The 24,871-nt window shown below is 36.2% G+C and overlaps 1 protein-coding gene across 1 annotated transcript in view; it reads left to right on the forward strand.

The window, feature by feature from the left end:
• The window catches only part of DCC (DCC netrin 1 receptor), a gene marked incomplete at its 5' end in the record, with an annotated part of 1,195,962 nt that overhangs the window by 826,164 nt on the left and 344,927 nt on the right, over positions 1-24,871 (forward strand). Inside the window, 2 exons of the mRNA XM_082640204.1 lie at positions 20,057-20,205; positions 21,880-22,018. Coding sequence (XP_082496330.1) covers positions 20,057-20,205; positions 21,880-22,018 — 288 coding nt within the window. The remainder of the gene's footprint in view (positions 1-20,056; positions 20,206-21,879; positions 22,019-24,871) is intronic.

Consider the following 24,871-nt stretch of genomic DNA (forward strand, 5'->3'; position numbering starts at 1 on the left):
TTATGTCTAGATTGCTCATCCAGGGTTGTTTAGTTAGATAACTCTGCTTACAAAAAAATCTGTTTCCTCATTTTGAAAATGGATGTAACACTAAACCAATATGCAAAATACCTGGGTTCTAGACTGAGACATTCTTTGTATATTGCTGTTATGTTTTTGAGCAGGTCACTTACCTTTTCTGATTTTCAATTTTCTCTCCTAAAATAGGGATTATCCTGCCTGTGTTAGTTTCCTGGGGCTGCTGTGACAAAGTGCCACATGTTGCCTGGTTTAAAACAATAAAAGTGTATTCTCTGACAGTTCTGGAGACTAGAAATCTGAAATCAAGGTGTCAGCAGACCCATGCTCCCTCTGAAGGCTTTAGAGAAAAATCTTTCCTTGTTGCTTCCTGGCTTCTGGTGGTTTGGGCAATCCTTTGGCATTTTTTGGTTTATAGGTGTATCACCCAGTCTCTGCTTCCATCTTCACATGACCTTCTCCCCTCTGTGGCCATGTCCCTTTGTGTCTTCTTTTTTTTTATAAGGACGCCAGTCATATTGGATTTAGAGCCCACCCTAATCTAGTATGACTTCACCTTAATTTAGGTAATTATATCTGCAAAGGCCTTTCTGGGTACACGTGAATTAGGCAGGGGGCGGTGGATAGGGGAACTATTCAACCCAATACATACACTTCCCTAAAAATCATATAGATTGTTAGTAAGATTCCAAGTAATGTGGGTGAGGACTGAGAAAACTATTATATACACACATACATACACACACACACACACACATGCATATACATATATGCATATATATACAGACATTTTTTTTCATTTTTATTGGAGTATGGTTGATTCACAATGTTGTGTTAGTTTCAGGTGTATAGCAAAGTGAATCAGTTATACATATACATTTATTCACTCTTTTTTAAGATTCTTTTCCCATATAGACCATTACAGAGTACTGAGTAGATTTCCCTGTGCTATATACAGTAGGTCCTTATTGGTTACCTATTTTATATACAGTAGTGGGTATATGTCAATCCCAATCTCCCAATTTATTCCCCCCCCCGACCTTACTCCCTGGTAACCATAAGTTTGTTTTCTACATTGACTCTGCTTCTGTTTTGTAAATAAGTTCATTTGTACCCCTTTTTTAGAGAATTAACATCTCTCCTCAAACTATTCCAAAAAATTGCAGAGGAAGGAACACTCCCAAGCTCATTCTACGAGGCCAGCATCACCCTGATACCAAAACCAGGCAAAGATATCATAAAAAAAATTACAGGCCCATATCACTGTTGAACATAGATGCAAAAATCCTCAACAATATACACATTTTTTAAAAATTAAGAAGCTACCTTTTTCATTTAAAAAATAATTTCAGTTACTGTCTCTCAAGCAGAGAAATATTAAAAATACCCTTAGTTCCTTAAAATCATATGTGATATGCTCCTACCTTCTTCCTCTCTCCAGAATTCTAACCCTGCCTGTAGGCTGTAAGACACAGTACTTTCTGAATATTAAGGACTGCGACCTGCTTAGGTGGCCTGAAGGGAACTAGCAAGTGAAAGAAACCAGCTGAGTAACAGAGTTTGCAGAAGCTTCCAGCAAGAGCTGTGACAGGCACTGGCCACACCCTCAGATTTCCACTGTTTGACCTGCAGTTGATTAAAAACTCCATCATCTTTTACTCGCGAACATTGATGGCAGCACCTTGACTTTGGTCTTAACAGCTACGACCCAAAGCAGTAATTGTGTATCATCACCTTGAAATCTTTCAACTTCAGCCCATAGCAATCCCCTGTACCTGTGAAACATCCTGTGAAAAAGAATTTTGGCCCAACCTAACTCCTCCATTAGCTGTGATGAAATTAAATGCGACAAAACTAACACTCTCAGAGTTGTGATTAGAACATATAACATTCCTACCACAGTGCTAATGCATGTCTGTGTGTGTGTGCGCATGTGCGCACACACAAAGATTAGCCGTGATAATTTCAGGGAAATGGAAAAACAGTTACCTGAAAGCTAACTGCATTTTAACAATTCTGTAATGAGTTCAAATTCTTATTATTTAAGAAAACATTGCCATAACAGTATAATATTTTAAAAATCCCAACCTTATTGAGCTTATGCCAGTCTGAGTGAGTTATGCTAACCCCCATGCTGAAGAACATGCTAGGGACATCATTTCTCCTCCCTGTTGTAAATCACTTTCTTGAGCTTAACCTTCAGTCTGCTGTCTGCTGAAGACTTGATTCAAAGTCTTTTCCTACTACCTTGCAGTGAAATAAAAAATTATTATTATCACTTCCATTCTTCAGAGGGACTGACTTGTAGTTCAGTCTAACCAAATGCTTAGGATCCCCAGAAATGACTTGATGCCTCTTCTGGGTTATGTTTCATCACTTAATATAATTTTAAACCACAAATAACAGTATAATAATAGATTGAACATATCACTCACAGATTATGCCAACAGCTTGATTAATTTTATCACTTGGAGTATGATTTGTTCTCTGTCCTTTTGATAATTTAATGTTCTTACAGTAATTTTGCCACTCTTTGGAAATACTAAATTTTCTAGAGTTCTTGAATTATTCTAGTGGCAGTTCTTACTTCTGTAGTGTTGGGTATGGTAACCACTAGCCACAAGTGGCTTTGGAGCACTTGAAATGTGGCTTTTGCCCTAATTGAGGAGTCCTGAAAGAGTGAAATCCACACTGGCTATTAAAGACTTAGTATAAGCAATGTAAACTATCCCATTAACACATTTCATATTGATTATGATTTGAAGTGACTGTATTTTAGATATATTAGGTTATATATATATATTTCTTTTAATTAATTCCACTTATTTCATTTTTACCTTTTTAATGTGGCTACTAGAAAATTCAAATTACATATGAGTATTCATGCCTCACATTATACTGGACAGTGATGACTTTGATATATTCCCTATGTCTTATACCCAGCCACAAGGAAGTCAAAAAGATTGCCAGTCTGATATTAAAATGAGTTTTGGAGTTATTGAAATACAGTGGTTAAACAAATCCATCTTCTTAAATATTTCTGAATGTTATCTAAATAACGTCATGTTTAACCATCATTTTCCTTATTTTACTCCAGATTTACTGAATGTTATAATCAATGGCCTTTGAATGTTTGAGTCAAAGACATTTCTTTCCTATTGGTCTGAAACTTTATGGCACCAATGAAAATTAAAGCCAAGGAGGTGGGGTTGAGGAAATAAAAGGAATCTTTGGATACAGAATAGTACATCCGTGTCCCTGTGTTCAGTTTTACTTAAAGTCATCGTCCAACTTCTGTGAGATGATTTACTGCTGAAGACTATTTGTCTTCCTGCTGCTATCTCTGAACAAGCCCAAATCTTCCATGTGGTTAATGAACTTCTTATCTTTTGAATACTGAAAATAAAATAAAATAAACTTAATCCTCAGGGTGGTTCAGTTAGCAGACGGGGAGCCTTTTAGATGCTTCTTAGAGATAGAGGACAACTAGGTTTTCTGCCCTGTGCAATGATCAATCTTCCCTTCGCACGCGTGTATGTGTAAGGGCATTAAAGGTGCTTCTCAGTGATAAATGTCAGTGGAATTGCAAAGTGAATATTAATTTCAGTATTGTCAAGGTCACGTGTACCCAGGTTCATTGTTATTGGGATTTTTATTGTTGCCACTGTAAGGAAAGATATTTTTTCTTGAGCTCTTTTCTTCAAGTATCGGGAGCGGAATGGAGCAAAATTCCTCAACACGTATATACGTTGCTCAGAAAAAAGTGCCTTAGCAGAGTCTGATCTGTTAATTGGGGTAATTATTTTGAGTGCCTTAAAAAAGAGCAAAGTATGGGTTTAGAGGAGCTCAGTTAGGTGCGGATAGAAGAAACAGATGATCACAAAATCTGGAGACTAGCTAATGTTCCTAAAAAGCGGCTGACTATATATGGAAAAAGAAAGAAAAAAATTGCAGGAGAAATAAATAAAGAAGAAAAAAAGTCTGTGATGAGGCCATTCATAGAACTAGGGTGTGAAATTCTCTAGTCCAGAGCCCACAAAATTAAGAGAGAAGTAAAGATGAAGAAAAATAATAGGTTATGACTATCCATCTGGGGATAAATACCCAGCCGAATATCTCTGTATATAGTGAAGAATCTCAACCCCAGTATTGGTACCAACACTGATATTTACCTGCCCACACACCACACCCACACACCTGCCCAGTCTCGTTTAATCCAGTGTTTGCTATCTCAGTGAACAACATGAGGAACAACCAGCTATGCAAGTCAGAAATATAGGAGTCATTCTTTATTTGTTTTTGTTTTTTTTGTTATTTTTGCGGTACGTGGGCCTCTCACTGTTGTGGCCTCTCCCATTGCGGAGCACAGGCTCCGGACGCGCAGGCTCAGCGGCCATGGCTCACAGGCCCAGCCACTCCGTGGCATGTGGGATCTTCCCGGACCGGGGCACGAACCCGTGTCCCCTGCATCGCCACATGGGCTCTCAACCACTGCGCCACCAGGGAAGCCCTAGGAGTCATTCTTGATGCTTCTCTCCTCTCAGTGCCCAACCTCCAATCCATCAAATGCTGTTGTTTTTACCTTCCCTGTAGCTCTTGAATCCCTCTTTTTCTCTTCATGTCCATCACCATCATTCTAAATCAAGCTGCTAACCTCTCTCTTCTGTGCTATAGAATACTCTCCCAACTGGTCTCCCAACACCTACATTTGCCCCCTTCAATTCACAATTTGTATAGTGGACAGAGTTCAAAATGATTAAGTCTATCAGTACTTTGACGAGTCTTAAAAATCAAAATCCTCCTAACGCCTTTAAGGCCCAGTGTGGTCTCACCCCTGATGATCTCTCCCACCTCATCTGGACCTCTCCTAGCTCCTTGTGGCCTCATCACCTTAGACTAAATGTTAAGGAAGGTTTCATTGTTTCCACTGCTGATTCTCATGAGGTCTGGCGCACTGTGAAAATTGGTAATATTTATTGAGCATTTCCTTGGTACTAGATGCCATTCATAAATGATTTAATATTAATCTCCACAACAAAGCCATGAGGTAGGTGTTGGTATTAACCCCATTTTTAAGGTAAAAAAATTTAAGCTCAAGAACATTAAGTAGATTAACCCTAGCTATATAGCCTGAGCAAGGGTACTGGATTTGAACCCAGGGTCTCCTCTTCTGGAGGCCACACTCTTTACTGTTAGTCTCTCTCACCAAAGGTTTATTAGATGGGATGTAGCCCAGATCGGTAACTTCTGTGAAACCTATGTGTTAGGAGAATAGAGTTCTAAATTTCTTCTCTAACTTACGGTGCCTCCACGAAGAGGCAGTTTACCCAAGGCAGTTACTTATCTTTTAAAGCCTAGAGATAGATAAACAATACATTTCTTCCCCAAAGAGGTGGTATCTTTTAAGGTAGGATCTTTTTGCCGTTATGTAGAAAAACCTACTCACTTGACTACTGGAGAAAAGATTGCTGCTTCCTTCTCCTCTAATACACAGCAGCAGGGCTCTTTTATAAAAGCAATCCATACATGTCATTTACTGACTCTATTAAAACTACAGCATCAAATATTGATTCTTCCCATACTGACCATAAATACAAGCCAAATTTGATAAAGGTTGCTGAGATTTAGTTACATCATCACCATGGGGAACACTCTGGGTTGCACTTAAGCTGAAGACACCTGATTCTCTGATGCATATCTATAATATTTATAGAGAACTGACTTTTCTGTGTGTAGAAGTACGATCCTGAAGTATATGAGTCTCAAATAAGTGTGAAACAAAGCAAGAGGCCTACACCTGTGCCCTTCCTAGGGATTTCTGCTTGGGACTCTTCTATAAGAATTAAACGTACATGTATGGTCTGTATAATAACAACAAAATAACTGTGTGGAGTATTTATGAGAAGGTTGAAAGGTTTAACTAATGTTTACAGACATAATTCTGGCCAGGACTCATGCTACACGCTATGAAGGTATGGACTGCTATGCTTACTGTTTCCTTTTCACATACAGCTTATCCTTGTGTTCTTCTTACAATCTTGAGAATTAAGAGGAGCAAATACTTCTTCCTCCAATTGTCTGATGAGGGAACCAAAATTTGGAAATGTTTAAGGGACTTGATTTCAGGTAACAATAATATTAACTACTGCATTATTTTGAAGACTTGCTTTTCTATAATAGCACCATTTACAATACAGTTTCTACAGGAGCCCTGTTATATAGAAAATATGAATCCATAAGAAAATAATATGCAGAGTGTTAAGGTAATCTGGTCTAAGGATAAAGTATTATTAAATAGTGAACAGGGGTTTTTGATCCAGGATTCAAAATTAAGGTGTTTCATTCCCATTTAGGGGTATTTTCTTTTTTTACCATGTATCACAGTGAGAGTTTTCACCTTTCCACTATCTGTTTGGAATTTCTCAAAAGTTCTTGACAATTTCTTAGAAAACTCATTTGAATTTTTTTTCTTTTCTGAACATTTGTTTCCAAACTGAAGTTCTAGAGGCAAACATCTTGCAAAAAATGGATTTTTTTTAAACTTCCTTCAAGCATCTTGAGACACACCACATTTTCTTAGAAATCAGTAGAACACTATTTGATTTGTTGATAATGCTAATAAAATAGACAAGCAATTTAATCATTGATAATTTCATGTTGGTGGGTTGTTTCCTGATTAACTGTGCCATCATTAATTAGTTCACTTTGGAATTATTCTCATTATTTTTACTTAAAGACTTCCTCATCTAAAGGCTCCCTCAAACTATTCTCTAGTGTTTTTCTCTCTGTTGACCAACTTGTAAATTCTATTCCAGAAAGGCAATTATCAAGGCCATTACTCATTAAACTCATTCACACCCATTTACCCTGACTCACTAGATTCCTCCTTCACATCTGAATTTCCTGTCCTTCCTTTTTCCATCAGTGCAATTTTCAACTGTTGTTCAAGAAATACTCTTGACCAAACTTACCATAACTGTCCTCAATAACTATATACTTCATCAGTAGGTCTATTTCTAGCGTTCTTATATACTTCATCATCCGTCCAGTCCAGAGAGGTGTTTTTTTTTTGTTTGTTTGTTTTTGTGTGTGTTTTCTTTGTCCTAATAAGTTCCTTAAAAGTTTCTACATGATAAAATATTTCACAGTACTAGAGAAAGCACTGTATTATAAACACATTAAGAGTGTGATTAGACTTTAAAATGAGCTGTTACTTTTATCTAGAAATTTCAATCACAATGGAAAGTAACAAGACCCAAGCTATTCTGGGAAAAAAAAATTTTAAGTCATTATGATTAGGTTTACATGACAATAAGCCTTCAGTAATATGGAAATTTAAGCATATTTGGCTGAAACTTTAAATTTTTAACTTCAGTATTATCTTTTTGGCAATGTTGCTGTATCATAAAAACAGTTGCCTTTGACATTACTTAAAAATCTCCAGTTTAGGGCTTCCCTGGTGGTGCAGTGGTTGAGAGTCCACCTGCCGATGCAGGGGACATGGGTTCGTGCCCCTGTCCCAAAAGATCCCACATGTCGCGGAGCAGCTAGGCCCATGAGCCATGGCCGCTGAGCCTGTGCGTCCGGAGCCTGTGCTCTGCAACGGGAGAGGCCACAACAGTGAGAGGCCCGCGTACCACAAAAAAAAAAAAAAAAAAAATCTCCAGTTTAAACGGTTTGAAATCTCATTCGGTCAGGAATCTACATTACCCACTACCTTTTACTTTTCTAGGCATTGTTTGTGTTCTAAAGTGAAATTCAGCATAAGCTATGTACTTCACCAAGGTTATTATTGCTTGGTGGTGTTAGTGAAAAATCTGTTACTCCACTGAAAAGACCTTACATTGAGGTCTATCCCTGTAATCACTTTTATTATAAAACTATTTCCAGTTCTAGGACGAATCACAAGAAGACTACTTTTAAGATCTTTTGCCTTCAGAGAGAATCATTAAAGTTTTTCCTACTATGATGTCAAAAAATATCCATTATTTAATATATCAACATTTATACATGTTTATATATATAAGTCATAAATCACACATTTTATATATATGTGTGTATATATATAGATACATCAATATATGTATGTCTACAGACACACAGATGCAGACACATATACGCACACATAATGACACAGTTGAGTATATTGTGAGTTAGCAGATAGCACCTATTCAAACCGAAAATATTCAATAAAATGTTCAGGTAATAACTGCTTCCTCCAACCAAATCTTGTCAGACTCCTGTGGTTTTGTAATAGAAACCTACCCCACAGTTTGTGCTTCTTCCTTGCCAAACTACTGTCATATCTCCTAACTGTGCATAGTTCAGTCAAGAAGGGTTTTATTATGTTAATAATTACATTGCCTGCAGGCTTTTTGATGTTGCATTCCCCCTGCAGAATAGAAACAGATTTCATAGAAATATCATTAAAGCTGTTAACTACAGGAGAAAAAAAATCAAAGAGGCAATCAAAGCATGTACTTTATTATCAATAAATGCAAATCGTTTCAGAAATGGTTTGCATTTGAAACACATTCAGTGAGGATATCATTGGAAATGGAAGCTGCTGCTTAAATAAGAGAGCTTTGTGGCCTAAATCCATTTGGATCACCACAGATAATTATTTAGATCCCTTGCTATCCATTTTTAAAAATGGACTCAAGAGTCATTTTTGTATTAGCACATGAATAAAAAGGTAGACTCACCCTCAGAATTCTGGCCTGAATTGAAGACATGTGAATTATAGGTCATTATTTGAATGACAACACATGTGATTTTTTTTTTAATGCACAGTTACTTTAGTTCTTAAAAAAAAAAAGGATTTGGTGGCTGTTAAATTAATGATTTAGGAACACTGTACTACGCAATCATTTTGAAAAGACTTTAAATATTCAAACGTTCAACTAGGTATTCTCTGACACTAACATTTATCTTCATTTTGGACTACCAGCTGGGAAACATCAGTATAATGGTGAAAAGATATCAGCCTCATTCAGTATTGTGATGACAGAGACATGTCTTGATCCTTCTAAAGTTTTTTCTGTGAAAACCTTATATTCACATTCTTATTTGGAAGAGGTTGTTTAAACTCCCATTTTTAGTAGCATATATTTGATAAATCATAATTTGGAATTTAGTGTGCTTAATACAAATATCAAATTATAGTACAGAGAAGTCAGGAAGGTAGACAAATAGATATTAGAATAGACACAGTGCAAGAGAAAGGAAAGGAAAATAAAATAGGGTATTAATTTGTATATGCTGTTTGATTTCTTGATCATCAGAAGCCCTAACATTTGGAAAATCTAAAATATTTGATGAATTAACCAGATGAATTCAAATGCATTTGATTTACCCATGATTTGCAAAATGAAATAGAACCATTTATTTCACAAATGTTTCAGCTTATGAAACAGTATAGCATTTTATTAAAAGTTGAAGATGTCTATTTTAAAGTGAAATTATTGCCATATTTCCCATTATAAAGTAATTAATAAGCACTACAAATGATTTGATGATAGAGTCACTGATTTTCAGAACGAAAAGAAATCAGAGATACTATCTAGTCCACTGGGAGCTACCACTTAGGAAATTGTAGACCTTAATGATGGAAACTTTGTACCCTACAACTCAAAAAATGTACATATTACATTTTTGAAAATATGCAAACAATTTCAGGGGGTCCATGGACACCTTGGTCTTTGATGCCAATGACTGGTCTCTATCATGAGTAGGGACAAGAAATCATACCTTCTGACTCTTATCTTAATTAATCAACTAGCTCATTAAACTGTAATATTCTCCCCCCCACCCCACTTACCTACTCATACATATATAGAACACGGACATACATCCTGTCATCAGTATAATTATATGTGATAAATCATGCCTTATTAAACATTCAGCCAACTTTTATATGCCATCTTTGGGTTAATATGCAATAAGAGCTCATTATAAAGTACCCTGTTACACTATAAACTTATATATAGTCAGAAATTCCTGTTCCCAGTACAAATAGTGACATGTAATACAGCTCATTTACTCTAGCATAGGTATTTAATTTGTTCTTAGGTACAGGTGTTATAATGAATTTCTACTGTAATGCAATATTGAAATTTAAAAAGGTAGTTGGTTAGGTTGACATTGATTGATGAGTTACTTGCATAGATTATGCATCTATTCTGAAATCTTTCCATTCTTTGAAGAAAGAGGTAACTGGAATGGAGATGGAGAGAAATTAGATGCAGTTTGCCACAAAATTATTGTCCAACTGTGGGGATCAGTGGGGATTATTAAAGACATCTGGGAAATGATGAGCAGTTAAACCCATTAAGGCTCTTGACTGACATGCTAAAATGTAATGAAGTGGAAGGCTGAAGCTGTTAACTGTATTGATTTCACATCTGATTCCTATTGTTAAACATCTTTGAGTCTTCCTTTTTTCTTTCTCTTTCTTTCTCTCTAATATGCATATAATGAATCACTTATTTAAAAGTGTGTAAGTTATGTCTAAATATAGTTTATAGACATGGGTCTGAATAAATACACAAGTACATATATATATCAATATATGTATGTGTACTTGTGTGTGTATATACAGATATACACACACACAAGCACATATGCATATTTCCACAATCAACATAAAACACAATATATTATCCACAGGCCTATGTTAGAGCTATAATTCAAAAGGAAAATATTAGGGAATTCAGGAATTTGAATTTATAGTACTGTTGTGCAGAAGAGTAAACATGTAATAGCTTATGTTGTTACCTAACCAAACTTGCCTCTGTTCTCACCTGCATAGTAAAGCCAATCTGTTGACACTGGGTTATAGTGAAGGAAAGTACAGCATTTATTTCAGGGCACCAAGCAAGGAGAATGGGCAGCTCATGTTCAAAAGTCCCAAACTCCTCAATGGCTTTCAGGGAAGAGGTTTTAAAGGCAAAGTGAGGGAGGGGGGCCACAGGGTGTCTGATCAGCTCATGTAGAATTCTCAAATTGGTTGGCTTCAAGGTGAAGTTTTGCATCATCAACCTTCTGCTTTTCAACCGGTCCAGGGTCTGCGTGCTTGCGGTCAGCAGTTTTCATGTGGTGGGGGTGTGCTTCCTGTAAAAACAACTTAGGAATGTGTGTCAGGCCTTCGTCTGTATCTTTCAGGGAACTGGGAGTTGGGTGATTCTGCTCTGTGGCAGATTTATAGTCTAAATTGTTACCAGTTTCCTGGCCCAACAGCTATTCTTTGTTTCTACATCTTCACATTTCCTAATCATCAACTCTTTTTTTATTATTAATTAATTAATTTATTTTATTTTATTTATTTTTGGCTGCTAATCATTAACTCTTGAGCCAGCCTTTTGAGACTCAAGGGAGGCTTGGGAAACTAAAGCAGAAGCCTTTTACTTCAAAGGACAAGGACACAGGGGCTTGTATACGGTTTCAATCCCCCTTTTCTTTGATAGTGCTCAGTCTTGAGGGGAACAGGCTTAGGAAAAGAAAGGGAGTAAAGTTTTGGATAGAGGAGTTAATCATAAACTTGGCAGAGGAACTCAGTTTTAGGGGAACTCAGTTTCAAAGTGAAACACAGAGTCTTGGCACTATCCAGGAATGCTGTGAAAACGAATGTCCCACATGCAGGCTGTATTTTGGTCTGGATGATTAACTCTTTCTATCTCTCTGTCTCTCTATCTATATACAGGTAGACCTCATTATTTGTGCTTTGCTTTATTGCACTTTGCAGACACTAATTTTTTACAAATTGAAGATCTGTGGCACTGTCTTGAACAAGTCTCTTGGCACCATTTTTCCAATGGCATTTGCTCACTTCCCTGTCTCTATGTCACATTTTGGTAATTCTTGCAATATTTCAGAATTTTTCATGATTATTCTATTCATCATGGTGATCCGTGATCACCTTTGATGATCATCTTTGTGATCATCTTTGATGTTGCTCTTGTAACTCTTTTGGGGTTCCACGAACTGCACCCATATAAAGAAGGTGAACTTAACTGATAAATGTTGGGTGTGTTCTGACTGCTCCACTGACAGGCCACTCCCCCCTCCATCTCTCCTCAGGCCTCCTTATTCCTTCAGGCACAACAATATTGAAATTAGGTCAATTAATAACCTTAGAATGACCTCTGAGTGTTCAAGTGAAAGGAAGGGTCAATCGGATGTGGCAAACTGCATTGTTGTCTTATTTTAAGAAAATGCCACAGCTGCCCCTGTGCCTTCAGCACCACCACCCTGATCAGTCAGCCGCCACCAACATCAAGGCAAGACCCTCCCCCTGCAAAAAGATTATGACCCACTGAGGTTTCAGATGATATTTAACATTTTTTAGCAATGAAGTATTTTTAAATTATGTACATTTTTTTTAGACATAAGGCACACTTAACAGAATACAGTACAGTGTAAACATGACTTTTTATACGCACTGGGAAACCAAAAATTTTGGTTTCCTTTATTGTGATAATTGCTTTATTGGGGTGGTCTGGAACCTAATATACAGTATCTCCAAGGTATGCCCATATGTCTGTAAAGTTGTCCCTCAGTATCTTCATTGGCATTGATTTCAGGGCTCCCCCATTGATACAAAAATCTCCAGATGCTTAAGTACCCTACATAAAATGAGGTAGTATTTGTATTTGCATATAACCTACACACATCCTCCAGTATATTTAACCTTGATTAATTATTAATATCTCTAGATTACTTATAATACCTAATACAATCAAAATGCTATGTGAATAGTAGTAAGTAAAATGTAAATGCTATGTAAATAGTTACCACAGTACAGAAAAATCAAGTTTTGGTTCTTGGAACATTCTGGAGGTTTTTTTTTTGTTTTTTTGTTTTTTTTTGTATTTTTGAACTGAACTAAGGTTGGTTGAATCCAGACATGCAGAACCTGCAGGTGTGTATATCTATACATATACTGTATATACCTATATCTATCTATCTCTGTATATATCTGTGTGTGTATATATATATATGACTGTATATCTGTATCTGTATTTATGTATATAAATATATATGTATATATGAAATGGAAATAAAAATAAAAATAAACAAATGGGACCTAATGAAACTTAAAAGCTTTTGCACAGCAAAGGAAACCATAAACAAGAAGAAAAGACAACCCTCAGAATGGGAGAAAATATTTCCAAGTGAAGCAACTGACAAAGGATTAATATCCAAAATATACAAGCAGCTCATGCAGCTCAATATCAAAAAAACAAATAACCCAATCCAAAAACGGGCAGAAGACCTAAATAGACATTTCTCGAAAGAAGATATACAGATTGCCAACAAACGCATGAAAGGGTGCTCAACATCACTAATCATTAGAGAAATGCAAATCAAAACTACAATGAGGTATCACCTCACATCGGTCAGAATGGCCAACATCAAAAAATCTACAAATAATAAATGCTGGAGAGGGTGTGGAGAAAAGGAAACCCTCTTGTACTGTTGGTGGGAATGTAAATTGATACAGCCACTATGGAGAACAGTATGGAGGGTCCTTAAAAAACTAAAAATAGAATTACCATATGACCCAGTGATCCCACTACTGGGCATATACCCAGAGAAAACCATAATTCAAAAAGAGACATGCATCCCAATGTTCATTGCAGCACTATTTACAATAGCCAGCTCATGGAAGCAACCTAAATGCCCATCGACAGATGAATGGATAAAGAAGATGTGGTATATATATACAATGGAATATTACTCAGCCATAAAAAGGAATGAAATTGGGTCATTTGTAGAGATGTGGATTGATCTACAGACCATCATACAGAGTGAAGTAAGTCAGAAAGAGAGAAACAAATATCGTATATTAACGCATATATATGGAACCTAGAAAAATGGTACAGATGAACAGGTTTGCAGCGTAGAAATTGAGACACAGATGTAGGGAACAAGCAAATGGACGCCAAGGGGGGAAAGCGGTGGGGGGTGGGGTGGTGGTGTGCTGAATTGGGAGATTGGGATTGACATGTATACACTGATGTGTATAAAATAGATAACTATTAAGAACCTGCTGTATAAAAAAATAAAAATAAATAAATAAAAATTAATGCTCATATATCACTTAACTGACATTTCTCTGTAAAATTTATTAAATTATTCAGTTTCTAAAGAGTCTTTGGTTTATCTGGAAGAATAATTCATTTTTACTTATGTTTAGACAGTTCACAATTCTAATCAGTGCTTTATATATAATAAAAAAATAAAAAGGTAGTTGGTTAGGCTGGCATTGATTGCTGAGTTGCTTACATTTGATTAGATTAGATTATATTGGATTGGATTAGATTAGATTAATTTCATGTGTATGAGTATATATGATAAATATATGATTTGATGATAGTTCTTTGATGTGATGTTTATATTTACTTGGGATAACATAGGATTATAGTATTTTTATCTTAATATATGAGGATATTAAAGAAACTCTACTGATTCAATCAGATCACGAAATAAATTATAGTTTAAAACATAAAGTTAAAGTAGGAAATGATCTTATTCTAAAATACAATCATTTTTCAGAAAAAGATAACTGGAAACTTTACACTAACAAGTCGAATGTAATCTATGAAAACACATACTGTTGTTTGTGAATGCTTAAACTAAATGCTCTGAATGTTCCTTTTTACTTCCGGTATCTATTATCTCTGCTTGAAATTGTTCTGGATTCCCAAGTACACTTTTTTTTCCCTGATGGTGTCCAGTAACCATTAAGAAGGGAGAATAATTCAGCTGGTGAACAGATCATTGGAATTGACACTACCAGTATGTCCTGAATCCAAATTATGGTACTTACCGCCTGATGTTGTCCCACTGGTAACTACGCCACCTGTACATTTAAAGAAATTATACTGTGGGCAAAGTGTACACAGACTCTCATGCATACAAGAAACATGGACATATATAACAACTTTAGTTCTCATCAGGTGTGTTAGGAAAATACAATTTTCTGATCACTCATAGTAACAATGCTGAATCAACAAAATCAAATGAGTTAGACTATGTATTTTAGGCTTGTGATTTACCATAACATTTGGTAACTGCATATAAAGCCCTTCACTTGACACACATTTATTGATTACTTTCTCTATACCTAGCTTTGTGCATATCTCTGGAGAAGACAGCTGTTCTTACTGTTTGGGAAACTCAGTGAAGGGTTTTGACCATTCTCCCAACAGCCAGGACACTAAGCAGCCATGGCTGGAATCATCAGGGGAGGAGTATGGTCTAATGTTTGTTATTGTTGGGGTGTTGCCTTGAGCTGTAGGCATCCCTGTAGTTTCTTCTCCACAATGCCTGATGGAAGTGATTGATCCCCACGCACTCAAAAAGTCATAGACAGGCTTTGCATCTTCCCACCTCCCCCTGCCCGCCATGTGCCCCTACCATGCTAAGTGGCCCTTCAAGCTTGTCCTTCCAGATTCTCAGGTGGCTCACTCTGGGTGCATGGGTCATTTCTAGATTCTCTTCCAGCCACACCCGGAGCCTCAGGAAACTCTGGGTGACATGGGCACTCTTCACACCCCTGCCTTCTTAGCAAAGTTGCCACTGACTCTGCATGTGGTGGTTCAGGTGAAGTGCAAACTCATTTTCTTCTTTGTTCCTCAAATATTGAAAACATTTAAAATTGTTTCACATCACCCCATTGTGCTCCAGTAGAACAGATAAGCAGAAACTCCCCAAGCATTGCCTCCCCTTCCTTGCTCCCAGACATGTCCTGGAAACCTTTCTTGAATGTGTTACATCTCACAGTGGGAGTAATGGCTTTGGAGTTTGGCCATTTTTAAATCTGAATCTTCTCTCAGAATAAGCCCTGTTCTTAGTAAGCAATGCCCCTTCACTTTAGCCATAGGAGAGCCAGAAAGGACACATTCAGTCACATTCAGTTAACACTTTCCACATTAATGGACTGCACAAATATGCTCTATGTGAACTTTCAAAATCCTGGTTACCTTACATTCAACATGTATCTTAAGCAGTTCACTCAATCTCGCTGCTGTTTTTGCTCCTTTCTCTATCTCCCTTCCATAGAAGAACAGTAGATTCCGAATTAGAAATGTCCCTTCTTGAAATGTTTGCATTGTCTTTGTGAGTATATAAGTAATCAAAGAAGTATGCAAGTCATCAATGTTTTTACTAATGTTATTTAAAATATTGTACCTTGAAAATCTGGTTGAAGAGTTATCAGCGGGCAAATTTTGAGTTTGCTTTTTTCCCCCATGGAAGAAAACGTCTGCTTCATTATAATACAATTCTAACTGCATCACTATAAACTTGGACACAGGCAGGACTTGCCACTGTTCAACAATATCTACTAAAGTCTCCTCTGTGTGAGAAATAAGGGATTTTCCATAGAAAAATTACTGCTTCATGGAAGAGTACTGAGGTGGGGATACTCTCATGAAATGTCTATCAAAATACAAGTGTTTGGGACTCAGAGTTCTCCCTCTGGAAGAAAGGACATGTAAAAGAAGAATGGGGAAGGCAAGAATGACCCCATCCATGGATTGGAATGGGAGGAATCTCTATAGAGTCATGAAAAATAGCATATGGATCTGTATATTTGAGTATATGTATCCACCTAAACGTTTTTCTGTGTATACACATTCATGTGTTTCTTATTCACCCAAAGGACCCAGAGACATTGATAAAAAGCATACTCCCAATGTAGTATCTCCACACAGATTGTTTATTAGTTGTAAGCAGCGGAGCAGAGGGCTGGGGTCTGGGGGGATGCAGGGGACCACTTAACTCTACAATGGAGAAACCTGATAGTACCTTGACCTGCTATTCAAAATTAACATACATGATGGTACAGAGATCTTGTGCCTCTGGATGTGATGCCTTGAGAAGGACTGACATCGCTTGCATTTTGTTTCAGCCTGGAATGTATAACCTAAATTCAGTATGAAGAAACAAAGACAAACCCAAAATGAAGAACATTCTATTAATTAAAATAGAACCCAGAAATCCCACTCCTGGGCTTATACCCAGAGAAAACCATAATTCAAAAAGATACATGCACCCCAATGTTCATTGCAGCACTGTTTACAATAGCCAGGACATGGAAGCAACCTAAATGTCCACCAACAGAGGAATGGATAGAGAAGATGTGGTACATATATACAGTGGAATATTACTCAGCATTAAAATAGAACAAAATAATGCCATTTGCAGCTACATGGATGGACCTAGAGATTGTCATACTGAGTGAAGTAAGTCAGACACAGAAAGACAAATATCACGATATCACTTATATGTGGAATCTAAAAATAAAGGTTACAAGTGAATTTATATACAAAACAGAAGTAGAGTCATGGATGTAGAAAACAAACTTATAGTTACCAGGGTATTGGGGAGAAGGGAGGATAAATTGGGAGATTGGGACTGACATATACACACTACTATATATAAAATAGTTAACTAATAAGAACCCACTGTATAGCACAGGGAACTCTACTCAGTATTCTGTAATGACCTATTGGGAAAAGAATCTTAAAAAATAAAGGAGTGGATATATGTATATGTATAACTGATTCACTTTGCTGTACACCTGAAACTAACACAACATTGTAAATCAACTAGACTCCAATAATTTAATATATATATATATATATATATATATATATATATATATATATATATGTCCTAAAAGATAAAGAAAGGCTTTTGAACTGTTTCAGTATAAAGCAGACTAAAGAGATATGGTAAAGAAATTCAAACTTAACCATAAACTGGATCCTCAATTAGAGATGAAAATGCTACATAAATGACACTGTTGAGTCAGTTGACACAGATGATGATTAGTAATATTGTATTACTATGAAATGCACTGAAGTTGACAATTATATTATTCATGCACACATTAATTCTTAGGAAATATGCATTAAAGAATTTACGGGTAAAGAGCCCGATTAGTGCAACTAAGTCTAGATAGATAGATAGATAATTGAGAGAGAGAATGATAAAGTTTATAGAACATAGTGTTAATAATGGGTAAATCTGGATAAAGGGAACAAGGGTGTTCTATGTACTCTTCTCATTCTTAACGTATTCTATAGGTATAAAATGTCTTCCAAATAAGTTTTTAAGAAATTATTAATAATCAGTTGTTAAGGTGAAAAGAATGCAATTGTCAATAATAACGATTCTCCAGATTTGGGGACTGGTGGGAAAATATGTGAAGGTGACATTGATACCGACCAGGGTTCTTGGCCTTCCCCAATCAAGCAAGGCTTTATCGGGGCCCATGCTGCAGCAGGGAGGAGCGAAAACAAGTAACAGGTTCCCTTGCTCGCTCCCTGAGGAAGGGCAAGCTGGTTCCTTCTATGGGGTGAGGGAAGGGGTGTGTCCAGGGATTCGGCCAGAGGGGTGTCTTAGGTGGTCTCCCCACCCATTTGGTGGTGTTGAGTGCAGGGGGCATGTGCAGTACCCTACTTTTGCTCCCAACACCCTGTCTTTGCTCCCAGCTCTTCAGATGTGGCAGTTGGGATTTTTTTTTGGTCTTTTTGTATCTCCTTGTCCATAATTTGCCCCAACTGCACATGCACAGTTATTTTTAGTCCCTTATAGTTTCTTTGTATTCTGTTGCTTGGGGAGAGGTTTGTCCAGGTGCACTGCAGCAAAGGGTCCCAGGGCCCAGGGCCCAGCCTGTCTCAACATAAAATACATGTTTCTGACATGAGTATGTTTTTTTCCCAAAAAATGTGTGAGCGGTAATGCCTTAAGGAGCTGGGTTCCATGGAAAAAATTCTGAAAATGATCCAGAGACACAGGTTCCATTCCGATCTAAGAAGTATATCATCAGATGTCATGTCATCTGGGTTTTCATATGCTATTTCGCTATGGAAGTTCAAACTCACAAGAGTTGAATTAGAGGCAAAAAATGTATATCTATCTGTCCAAAGCTAGGTGGTATCTAAGGCTGGCGGAAGTACACAGCATGTTTAAGTTGTTGTTATGCTTGCAATGATGAGACTATTTATTTCAGATTATAGTAACTAATGTGATTATTGCATTTACCATTTACAAATCATATATTTAATTTCAGGTCCATAGGCACAAATAAAGAATTCTGCACATATTCAGAATTTGCAAATCTAAAATCAGAAGGATTTTCCTAACTCATTTCACATCCTAACCTGACCTGACCTTATGTTAGACTATATATATAGTCTTTAATAATCCTGTTTGGTGTGAATGTCATGTATTTGCTGCAAATATATGGTTTAATAACAGGGTGCTACCACAGACCCCACTCGGGGTGTTACATAAAACACTGTGTATGCACCATGTTACATTTCTAAAACCTGAAAATTTTTGGATATAGAAACACATCTGGACGTAAATGTTTTGTTTAAGTGATTGCGGACCTGTGTTTATCTAATTTCTTTAATGAACACGCTTCTTATCCTTGATTAAGTGAAGTAATAGTTATGAGAGAAGATAGAATACTAGAAAGTAAAATTGAAAATTAAATCCTGAAATTAATTTAAAGGACCCAGATTTGGGCAAGATTTTAAAATGATGACTTAAATAAGGACAATGTGGTAAATTATCCATAACTGTGCTGCCTATTTGAACTATAAGTAGGATCATGATGTACAAGTATTCTAATTTCATTTTCTCTTTTCATTCTGCAGTTAGCAATACACAGGCAAAGGCCTACTTGCAAAGTGGAAAATTCTCCATACTAAGAATTTAGATTAAGAATCCCACTCTTATTCAGCCATTACCCTAGTCACTTATACTCCTTGACCAGTTTCCTCAACTGAAAAATGAAATAAGTAATTTAGATTAATATAAGTCCTCTTCTGAATTTTAAAATGAAATGATTCTAAAATTGCATAACTTTCTATTTATATCCTATATTTTTATATTCTTATTCCATATGGTTCTAAAAATAGTACATGGTGCTATAATTTCCTTGAACTGTAAAAGATGAAATTCTGTTTGTTTTGAGAAAGAGGACCTTCTTGTACTAATCAATTTCTCTTGTAAACAGTGCAAGTTCCAGGGCCAGTAGAAAATCTGCAAGCCGTATCTACCTCACCTACCTCAGTTCTTATTACCTGGGAACCCCCTGCCTATGCAAATGGTCCAGTACAAGGTTACAGATTGTTCTGCACTGAAGTGTCCACGGGGAAGGAACAGGTAGGCAAGAGAATGGGCCCCACTCCTGTCGCCTATCGGAGAAATTGCAGGACATCTGCAGGCTCTTGATATAAACCAGTATCCAGCACATTAATTGGATAGCTGATCAGTTTTAAAGTAACTGTTATTGAAAATGTTAAGCAATTTAATTGCATTCGGGTGGTAAGAGAGGCAAATGGGCAATGAGATGAAGTTAATACAAAGGATGCAGATTTTTTTGTTTGAGTATATTTTGGTCTGGGCCAGTGTAACCACATTTGAATGAGCCCATCTGGTTCCAGAAAAGTATTTGCATTTTTCAGTCCTTATCCTAAGGGATGATCAATCTTATATTCAGCAACTTCCGTCAAATTGCTTTTTTCATTCTTTTTACATTCATATGTTTGATGTTATTTCTGTCTTCTCCCTACCATGGGACCATCACCTATCACTTCTCATTGTTTTCAGAATTACTTTACTCCTGAAGACTACCTTCCATTTTGCTTCTAATCTGTGGTTAGCACAGACATTGGAAAATAGACAAATTAGATTTTCATGTAAAGTAAGAGTAAATGAGTCTTAAGGGAGACACATGAAACTCAACTATTCTATTTTGTGACATATATATGACTACTGAGATAGATGTTTACTTCCAGATTCTCAAGTTCATGTGGAAAAAGATACATAGACAAGTGGGTAGTTAAATAGGAAAGACCAGAAATGACCTTGGGATATTGAAGTTCTTATGATGTGTTGTGAAATTTGCCCATTAGAGTGTGGTCTTCATGCTTCCACATACACTGCATGATAGATATTTTTCATTAAAATAAAATGTTTGCGTTAGTTCTATTCAGAACAGTGCCAAGTTCCAAGTTTTGGCATAAGAATTATTGAGATCCCCCTAAGTAATCATTCATTCCTCTTTTTTGTTTGTTTACTGCTCCCATGCTATTTAGCTCTTATTTTCACCTTTCTATTCTACCCTTTTCCTACACATTTTAGGTCTTCAATAATGCATTTTACTAATTCATTTAAGTGAATTAAAAAATAGTGTCACCCAAGACAGAGTGTGAGGATCATTGGGAAGAACTGTATAATGGATCTTCTGGAGTGAACTGGCTCTGATTTGCTCAGTGACCTTCACCTCCATTACCTCATTTCTACATCTGTGAACTGCTGAAAACAATTCCAACTTAACCTCACAGCATTTTGAGAGATAACAACTGTAGCAAAATATCCATAACAATTGTAGGAAAGTATCTGTCAGTTTCGAGAATCTCAGGTATATTTCAGCACAAGAAGGAAGAATTCTATTGTTTCTTGGTAAATTATTCCATTTTGGGTACAGGAGCAACTCTCCCTTCCGTGGGTTTACAAGCTGCCTTCTGCCTGTCAGGGCTTTGGTGTGGGCGTTAATAGTGCACACCATTCAATGTATTGGGTGGTGTTAAACAAATTGGAACTTAATGATTATAAAGATAGCATGGTGCTGTTTTAACTAGGGTCTACAGAGTGGTTTGGTCTTCAGTGGGGGAGTGTGTGTCACAATTTAGGTTTTATAACAACTCATAATAAGGCTAAAGTGTAGTTTTGTGAGTAAGGGTCTAACATCCAATTCACTGATTGCACAGAATGGCTGCCATTTTAGCTTTTACGTGTCTCCTGAATGACAGTTTTGGTGTTTTATGTCTCCAGAATATAGAGGTCGATGGACTATCTTATAAGCTGGAAGGCCTGAAAAAATTCACGGAATATAGTCTTCGATTCCTAGCTTACAATCGCTATGGGCCAGGAGTATCTACTGATGATATAACCGTGGTTACGCTTTCTGATGGTAAGTTATAGACAGTGAAATTTGACTCACATAGTTGTTATAATAATGAAATAATATTGGATATATGTCATAGATTCCATGTTCAAGGTTTCCTAACTAAAACTTCATGGAGTATGCTAGCATACATTAGAAATTTGGCTAATTCACTCAAACTATCTATTACAGTCAAACTTAAACTTTGAAAAGGTATACACTCTGAATCAGGATGTCCTAATTAGTCATCTTCAAAGTGTGACTGCTGCCTAAGAGCTCAGAATCATTTCTTCGTGTGTGTTTTCCTTTATTCCTATAAATACAAATGCATTTGTACATGTGTGTGGGCTAATTTACATTAGCATCTTTCTTTTGTTTCTCCTTCTAAACAATGGTAGATGATTAAAAGTGTAAATGATGGACAGTCCTCCTACATATACCTCTTAATTTGAAAAAAAATCATGAAGTTTTAGGCCAAATAATCCAGTATTGAAAGTATTAAAACTGAATATGAAAATTTATATTTTAATTTTACCTTGCCTAACAAGTGAAAGATTAGACATATTTTTTAATGCCATAAAAAAGAGAAAGAAATCTTAATGAAGTAGATGAATTTGACAAAGCAGTAGCAGAGGAAACTAGAGATCTAAAAATGGATGATAATGAAAGGTTGGAAGTTTAATGAAAAGTGAAAATAAAGCACAGCAGAGCATATGATATGGGGCCAGTGACAATTCAGACAGGTGCAGAAATGCAGAGATGTGACCTCCATGAATACGAAAAGGCATCAAGCTATTTCTTTTCAGCAACGGTTTCCATGCTGATATGTGTAATTCTATAAATTATTGATCTTTCGAATTTCAAAAAAATGACTTTAGTTTGTGATTCCTTGACTGATCCAACCTTGCTTCAATCTAAGAAAGCATCTGGGGGGATATTTCATACAATATCAGTGAAATGAGGAAGGGCATGCATGTTATTAAGGATAGTGCAAAGACGACACAGGGGTAATGTTCATTTGCAATTTCAATGTAAAATAATACTTTATATCTGACACCGCTTTGGTATAATTTTTAATGTAATTCTTAAGCCCATCCATCTGATTCTGTTATTGAAGACAGAACAGAATATTTATTGGCAGAATAAATTACTTCACAACTTATAATTATAAAAATAAAAGGAAAACAAATGAAAATGAATATTTTACATAATTTATGTAGATTTCATTCACACACTGAACTGTAATGCTGTGGCCTTATTCTCTACTTTGGTTTTAAATGTCGTAAGTGAGAAAGATAGATTATTACTCATTAATCCAAGAATTATTATCTAGAAGTATTGCAACATTTAGGATTTAGAAAATGCCTGTCCTTAAATAAAAGGATTTCATGACTCTAATCCAACAAGCATCACTCTGCAAGTGACCCCAGCTTCCCTCTATCAGCTGCATTTGATCGAGAACACGTGAACCTCAGGGGCCCCTAGGAGTGGGTACTTCAACCTCGTCTGCTTTCATCTTTACAATAAACTCATCTCTTGTACTTCAATCTGATGTCCTCTTCTCTCTACTGAAGCTATGTATGCTGAGGTCACATATAGATGAATTTAATTACAATTAACAGTCACCTGCTTCCCAGCTGTAAGTCACAAAGCCCTGTTCTTGACTTTCTGGATGTTATAAAAGGGAGATGTTGTGAAAATTAAATGTTTAATCCATATACACACCTAAAACATGGGCATGGCATATATTTAAATGTTTAATAAATGTTATCTATGCCAATGTCTTTTTTTCTCATTATTTTAAATGTTCCTTAATATGAGGGATGATGTTATATTCATCTCTGTATCCCTCCTAACTCAGTAAATATTTATTGAATTAATCAGTTCAGCCAAACCTGTACAAATGTTTGTAAGTATAGACTCATCTTTAGGACTTCCTCTTTGTGTGACTAACTTAACATATGATTATTTGTAAATTTATATGTGTTATAGAGAGCATCAGATTTCCTATAAGGCCAGAGAAATTCTTACCATAAAACATTTATATTGGGACTATAGAAAAATTGAATAAAAGCAAAAATAAAATGCAAATAACTTTTTTTCTGAATTAATTATCCCCAAAGTATCCATGTTATGCTAAGATGCTTGTAAAGATTTTATTCTGGGGAGCCATCATCTCTAATTTAGCTCTGTTTTAATTGTTTTTCTGGGAAGAAACACTTTTTTGTTCAGATTCCTCCACCTAGTATATCATTAGTTTACAGTGTTCCACTTCTTCAAACCATTGGGATTGTAGAGCATCAATCTAGACAGCCTAATATTTAGTGTAGACTGTAAGTAGTTTTGCCAGTTTGTTCTTAAGCGCTGTCTCTGGAACTAGTTGACATGAATAGGTTACTAACAGATTTTATGAATTCATTAACATTTATTGGTGTCCATGCCAACTTGCCCTGTGTTCAAAAGCAGAGGGACCAAATTTTATAGGCAAGCTTAGCTATAGGAATCTGCTTCTTACTGTTATCACTAATATTTATTGAGCACTTATTAGTGCAAGGCCCTGCTCCACACATTTCACAACACTGTATTTCTCCCTACTTTACAGATGTCAAAACTAAGATAGGGGTCACAAAAGCTAGTAAGCAGCAGAGCCAGGTCATATAAGTGAGTAAGTAAAAAGGGGGATTCAATGTGGAAATATATTGTTTATCTTATTCTATAATAAATGTCTCATATTAGGTCCTTCAAGAAAAAAGCTCAGAGCTACATATAAATTCTTTCAATCCACAAATTATGTGTACAGGACAGCACATACTTGCTAAGGGGAGGAATTCAAGTGACTCTATGTACGATACATTTACAAATTTGAGAACTTAATCTACT

This window comes from Mesoplodon mirus (assembly GCF_964341445.2).
Source record: "Mesoplodon mirus genome assembly, chromosome: 13".
Classification (NCBI taxonomy): Eukaryota; Metazoa; Chordata; class Mammalia; order Artiodactyla; family Ziphiidae; genus Mesoplodon; species Mesoplodon mirus.